This window comes from Scatophagus argus, chromosome 22 (genome assembly GCF_020382885.2).
Source record: "Scatophagus argus isolate fScaArg1 chromosome 22, fScaArg1.pri, whole genome shotgun sequence".
Lineage (NCBI taxonomy): Eukaryota > Metazoa > Chordata > Actinopteri > Scatophagidae > Scatophagus > Scatophagus argus.
In genome coordinates, this window is record NC_058514.1 from 7,769,335 (window position 1) to 7,775,975 (window position 6,641).

General features: G+C 38.2%; 1 protein-coding gene across 3 annotated transcripts in view; it reads left to right on the forward strand.

The window, feature by feature from the left end:
• The window catches only part of cacna2d4a (calcium channel, voltage-dependent, alpha 2/delta subunit 4a), a 79,998-nt gene that overhangs the window by 19,513 nt on the left and 53,844 nt on the right, over positions 1-6,641 (forward strand). For 2 of the 3 annotated variants that reach the window (XM_046379301.1, XM_046379299.1), the window contains exon 27: positions 1,524-1,592. In XM_046379301.1, the coding sequence (XP_046235257.1) occupies positions 1,524-1,592 (69 nt within the window). The remainder of the gene's footprint in view (positions 1-1,523; positions 1,593-6,641) is intronic. The other variant, XM_046379300.1, reaches the window with a different exon arrangement.

A 6,641-nucleotide genomic window follows, 5' to 3' on the forward strand; every position in this document is an offset into this window, starting at 1 on the left:
TAACATGCTTTGTGGCAGAGTGCTTTAGGCATCAACAAATAATTTGAGGTTAATGGTCACTATTTAGTGCAGACATAAATGTAATTTGGTTGAAATGCAGTATGTTCAGTGAGTATGTATGTGTATAGATTTATCCACATCTTTACTTACTTGAAGTAGGTATATACAGTATATACTAAATTTACAGATGATTTAATATTTTGACATTATGTATAAAACACACTGGACAGTGTACCTATATTTAAAACTTCAGAAAGTGTCTAAGTCACCATTGGTGGTGGTGATAAATATTTCATATTCCATTAATACAATTAAGCATTTTATCACAAAGCCATCATTTTTAAACCTCAGTATTGAAGTACAAATGTACCAAAAAGGTCTTGCGTGTTTGAGGTCGATGTTAGACACAGTTTGTTGTGTTCAGATGTATTCCGGGATTATGAGGCTGACTATAGTGCCACCATGAGTGCAGAGGAGATGGAGCTCGAAGCTCAGGAGGGAGGGAGAAAACTCAGGGAGGCGGATGAGGATGATGAGGAGGAGGAGGGTAGAGGAAAACTTTTATTTATACTTGGCATGCGGCCACTTTTTAGTTTTCCTCATTCTGTTCTTCTTCACCCTTAATTTCAAAGCATGACAAGTGCTGCAAGGCTCTGTTTTCTGTTTCTTCACCCCTCTCTTAGACATTCTCTGTCTTTTCCTCTCTTTTTTTCTTCTCTGTCTCTTTCATTCCTCCTCCTTCTCCTCTCTATCTCACTCTAACTGCATGTGCATGCAATCCAAGCACAGGAACCTCCTCTCCTCTCTTAGGGAGCCAGTAAGACGCCTGGTTCATTTACATTGTGCTGAGCCAGTATTGTGTCTGTCTTTGATAAATTCTTGTTGAGAAGCAAAAATCTCATTTCACAGTTTGTTGGCTATGTTACCTCTGTCATTCTGTTACTTCATTATGTTACAATATTCAGTGGCAAGAAAGAAATCTCATGCAGGCAATGAGTAGTTTTGTCTTTGAACAACAGAAGTATAAAATAGGGGATATGGAAACACGTAGTACACACACAGGGCCCTTCTGCTGTGAGTGTATTAGTCGATTAGCTGTCATACTCTGTGTTACATAAATGCTTAATCTGGCTGGAATCTGTGGCTTCGTGACAGCTGGCATCAGTTGGCATGATGGCTGTGAATAGGCACAGAGAAGATGAATGCATGACTTTATTAAATATCACAGACTGAGTCCAAGTCAGTCTGTCAACCACATATTTTCACATTTTGGCATATCTGTTGTAATTTTTCAGCTGTCACAATCACGGCGAGTGTTCAGACTTACAAATTATGTGAGAAAATGAATATTTGTGGGAACCTTTTCCTTTTCAGTTTCCTCGTGCATGCATATATTCATGCATGTGTGTATGTTCATAAGGCATATGTGTGTTAGTGATGTGTGCATGCATGCATCTGTATTTCCATATGCACATATTGATAAAGAACTGTAAATTCTTGCTGATTTTGTGTTTTTCTATCAGCAGGGAGGATTGTGATTGCAACCACCGCTGTCACTGTTACAGTCGGCAAGAAAACAGCCATCGCAGGAGGTAGGAAGACAGTTTCTGTCTAAATACACTCTATCTTTTTCACATACACTGCCCTCTCTCTCTTTCTCACTCTTTTTAACCTTCTCCTTTCCTGACATGCAATTGCAGTGTTTTCTTGCTTTCTAAACTTAACTTTTCGTCTCCCTGTGTGTTTAAAGTGTCTCTTCATTCTTGGCTCTTTCTTTCTTCTCTCTCCCTGTCTCTTATGTATTTTTGTGTCACATGTTAAGATTTTCTTGTCTTCAACTGGATTTGGTAGTGACATCTGTACCTGCTTGTTTAACGGTGATTGCTGGTAGCATTATCTTGCTGACAACACTTTGGTGGTGAAGTGCTCATTTGTCAGTAACACACTGTGGAATTCGCTCCAACGCAAACTAATGGCAAACTTGGATCTTTGGTTGTGTGGTTGTTTTGTATTGTTAAAACAGACAGCGAAAAGACTTTACCTTATTCACATTCCTAGTTTGTTCAGGAGATTTTTATTATTTCTTTACTGCTGTTTGCAAGGTGAAGAATGCATATCAGCCTGATATCAGCCAGTACTATTGGGCTGCTAAGTTATTGGTCAAGCTTTAATTGTGTCCGTGTACTTGAGATGCTTGGAGAGGACTGTACCTTTGTTGTGTCTGGTTTCTTCAGTAGCTCCTAAACTCTGATTTCACTCCTGGTGATTGCTTTTGTGGTCTCTTTTGGAAAAGATGTTTGAAATGACTCCAGAAGTTAAAGATTTATGGAACTGTAATGTGAGAGAATTTTGTCTTGTGTTTTTAGTCTCTGCCTTTGTTTCACTGCTTCCTGATGTGTGTGTGTTTGTGTGTTTTGTCCTGGTAAGCCCATCTGTGCATCTATGACTGACACACTCATCATTCATAATTATCTGGGTGAGACAAGGCTCTCTGGTGCTGCATCCCGAGTGCGTGCTTTGTGTTGTGTCGTGTTTGTGTTTTTTGTATATGAGTGTGTATATGCATTTGGTGTCTCATTACACTGACAGAAAGGAAAACACTCTATACACACTTAAAAAAAAAAAAAAACACACTCCATTCGCACACAAACACATGTGCCTTATCTGTATTTCGCAGCTTTCGTAGAAATAGTCTCAGGTGTGAAAATCGTGTTATATTTGGAAATGGAAAACAGGGAGAGCAGGGAGAAGTGAGAAAGAGTTCAAAATAGATGTGCCTCTGTTGCTCTCTTAATCTCACTGCCTCTCATTCTTACTTTTTTCTGTTTTTCCAGCCATTTTGTTTCATTCTTTCCTCTCTCTACTTGTTTGGAAGCGTTAGCGGGATACTATGTCTAATCCAGAGCTCTGCTACTATACCTATTGTAAATTCTCTGTAACGTTTGAAATAACTGTTGGATCAAAAATTGCACTCATGGTTTTCAGCCTCTCTGAAAATTATATATATATCTTGTGTATGTTGATGGTAGATTGTCATATGATGGTCAGTTACTGGAGGCCAGAGATTGAAGTTTATGTTCACTATTACATCACTGGCTGTCAAGTTGAACGACTTTTCTGCCCGCTGCTTCACTTTAGTGAAAACACAGGGGCAAAAATCTGCATCAGTGTTTTACATACTTCTCTCTGACTTTCTTCAATGCATCCTCACTTGTGTTTCACCCTATAACACTCTCTTTTTGTACTCTCTCTCTGTCAGACCCCTTCCCTTTGCCTCGCCTTTTTCTCTGTCTCCGTTTTACTCTCCTTTCTTGGTCGTGTCACTGCCTGTCACTGTCGCGTCTTTGTTCGCTCACTTCCTCTTTACATCTGCTTCTTGCAACATCTGTGCAAGCGAGGGTCACATGGAGGTATGTTCGTTCAAAGCTGCCTCATCCGGTTTCACATTCACACATGCAACCACTGAAATGTACTGTACCCACCTTGTGTATTACCTGTGACTTGATCTAGTGTTTGAATGAATTTCTACTGTAAAATCAGAAATTACAATACAACTAGCATATACAAAACATTCTCAACAGCTCTGTTTCATGCAGATATATTAGTGAGGATGATGATCATAGTGGATAGAAAACTGCTAGTTTATGCAACAGAGGTGAAAATTAAGTTTCTGTTAAATGCAAATAATTGATACTTGATGAGCATAAGCGGCTTGTTATGAGCTGTAATTCCATTTCTGACCACTGAGTGTCAGTGTTTATCTGAGCAGAATGTGGTCAGTTTACCCCCAGCATCTCATTGCAGTTTATGTTAAACTTTCATGCTGATGTGGTGGCAGATTCAATTTGGTCTCCTGTGATGAAGGCCAAGGATTTGGTGTTTCAGAGGCTGATCTAAAATCAGTCAACAGTGACTACAAAAAAGTTTGTGTTTTTACTATTATAAGGCTCAGCGACAGATTAGTATATCTCTGTGGCAGGCTGTATGTAAATAAACTTAATACGCTCCTATTTGCAAAGAAACAAACTGGAAGAAAGAGTGATCAGTAGGTAAATAAAAAAGGCAGAGAGAGAGAGTAGGTAAAGAATAAAGGACAGAGAGAGGGCATTTGATATGGAGGATGTGAAGAGGAAGCCGGGAATAAGGATAAATTTGAGGGAGAAAAGGAGGCAAGACAGGGGAGGTAGAAGAGTGGAAAAAGCCCCACGACAGACCAAACAGAGCAAAGGATAAAGAGGATGGAGATGAGAGGAATGAAGGTGAACAGACAAAAAAAAATGATCGGAGGAGAGGCGACAGAAAGATAAATGGAGGCAAGATAAGTGAGACGAGAGAGAGAAGATGAGAAACAGGGAAAGGTGAGAGGAGACAGAGGTCATGGGAGGACGATATATATATGAGATATAAGGTAGAGTCTAAAGAGGAGCTGTTGTTGTGACTGATCTTATTTGACCCTGTGCATTTATTCCATTTCAGTTCAATTTCTGCCTATAGCTTATAACATCATATTTCCTGGCTTTCTGTATCACCCATTGCAATTTGTACCCCACAAACAATTCTTCTCTCCTTCCCTCCTTTTAATTTGAATGTAGATGAAATGCAAAAAAGTTTTGCTGGCAGATATTATTTGACTTCATTCTTGAGAGTGTAGATCTAAGAATTAATTTTAGGCTGCTGTAAAAGGAATTTATCTTAAGGTATTTTTCTTTCCTACAAATTTTCTAACCCATTTAATATCTACTTTATTTTCTGCTATTGATGCTTTTTAAAGAGAAGATAGCTGTTGTAGTCCTTCAAAGCTTATCACTGGTCTGGATGTAAATTTGACATATGTGTGATATGTTTTTATTTAAATCAATGCATATTGACCAGGAAATGCTTCATCATCATCATTATCATCATCACATCATCATTGTCATTGTCACAGTCATCATAATAACACAACACACCACTGATTTCTGGGTAGTGTAGTCTTTGAGGCCTTCAGTCATCATGGCTGCTGCAGTTTTACGTAACAAACTAGAATTTATTGTTCTTTACACACACAGGCTATAGCAACAAGTTTCAGCTAGCTAAGATACTTAGCTACCAACAACACAAGACCTGCAGACCAGGATGTGAGAGGACAGTGTTTCCAGATTCATAGATGGAGTTTAGCCATTGCTTTTTTCCAAGTACTGCCGCCATGTCCCTTTGAAATTCATGGCTATTGTTACATTTTTAAATGTCTTTAAAATATTACTTTTACTACATCTAAAGGTGCTATTAAATTCAATCTACAGCTAAATTGTTGTTGTTAACTGCTTGTCTTCTCTCTTTACAGTGCTAAGGTGACTATTGTTGCTGAGGTGCACCTAGACTTAGAATGTAATGTAAAGACTGAATCATATAATTGTAGACCTAATTCCAGCTTCTTGTGCATACTGATCCTCCCCCAGCTCAGTCTTCTGCAAGTAATATCTATATGCAACTATTCTCATGCAGGAAGTAGTGCAGCACTCAAAAATGCAGCAAAATCTAAGTGTGTGATGGTCAAAGTGGTGGATAAGAGTCAGTCTTCAAGAATGGTTTCTCTGATCTCATATCCCATCTCATTCAAGACCTTCGGTTGACAATGTTACTGTGGATGACGCTGTTACCAGGACTGTAATCTGTAAGTTTTCCCCACATGGTTTAGTTGCCATGTTTTTGCAACAGCTTAGTCACACTAGTTATCATATTTTGAATATTGTAGAAAGAGTAACCAACAGAAAAATGTTGACAACTACAATACAGGCAGCATGTTTGTCCATAAATGCTCATGCTGCTTGTCATTTCAAATACATGCCATAGTGAAAAATTATTTGTAGTTGGTGCTATAACTCTCCATGAAAAAAGAAAACCTGTTAAAACAATAGTTTGGTTATTTGTTGCCCATGTGATTCTAAATAATGAAACCTTTGATAAATTTCAGAGACAAGGCAGCAGTATGGGGCCCTTTTTACTCTCAATGACCAAACTCTCTCTATGCCTCTTGCAGAAACTTTACTAACTACTGAACACAAATAAATGAACACGAATAAACAAATTTTACAGCGATATTAAAACCCAAAACAAAACAAAACATTAAAGTCATTAACACAACAAAAGACATACATCGTGAATTGATACAGAAAACCACGTCAAAAAACGTTTTGGGAATCGCTGGGCCAACACACCATATTAGGGACTAATATAATAATATTTACCTGTATCATATCCAGGTATAACATAACACACTATTAATATGTTTATTTTCAGCCAATTAAAAATTGAGAGGGAGAAGTTCTACTATAGGGGAGCAATATGCAATGGAAGCCATATTTGAGATTGTTTATCACTAAAGACACAAATGTAAAATATTGAAGCTTACATAAATATTTCAGGGCAGAAATAAGGATGCTTGTGAAAACACTAAGTTAAGCGCATAAACTAGCCTTGAATACACTGAGACAGTGGTGCCATTCAAACAGATTCTTCTCAATCAAGTGATGGGTTTACTAAGTTTAGAACTGAAGGACTCTTTGGCAGTAACAAAACTTTCACGTCATGGTGCTGCACCTTCCATTGCATATTGCTGACCTTTCAGGAAAAACACAAGGACAACCAGTATGATGGGGCGG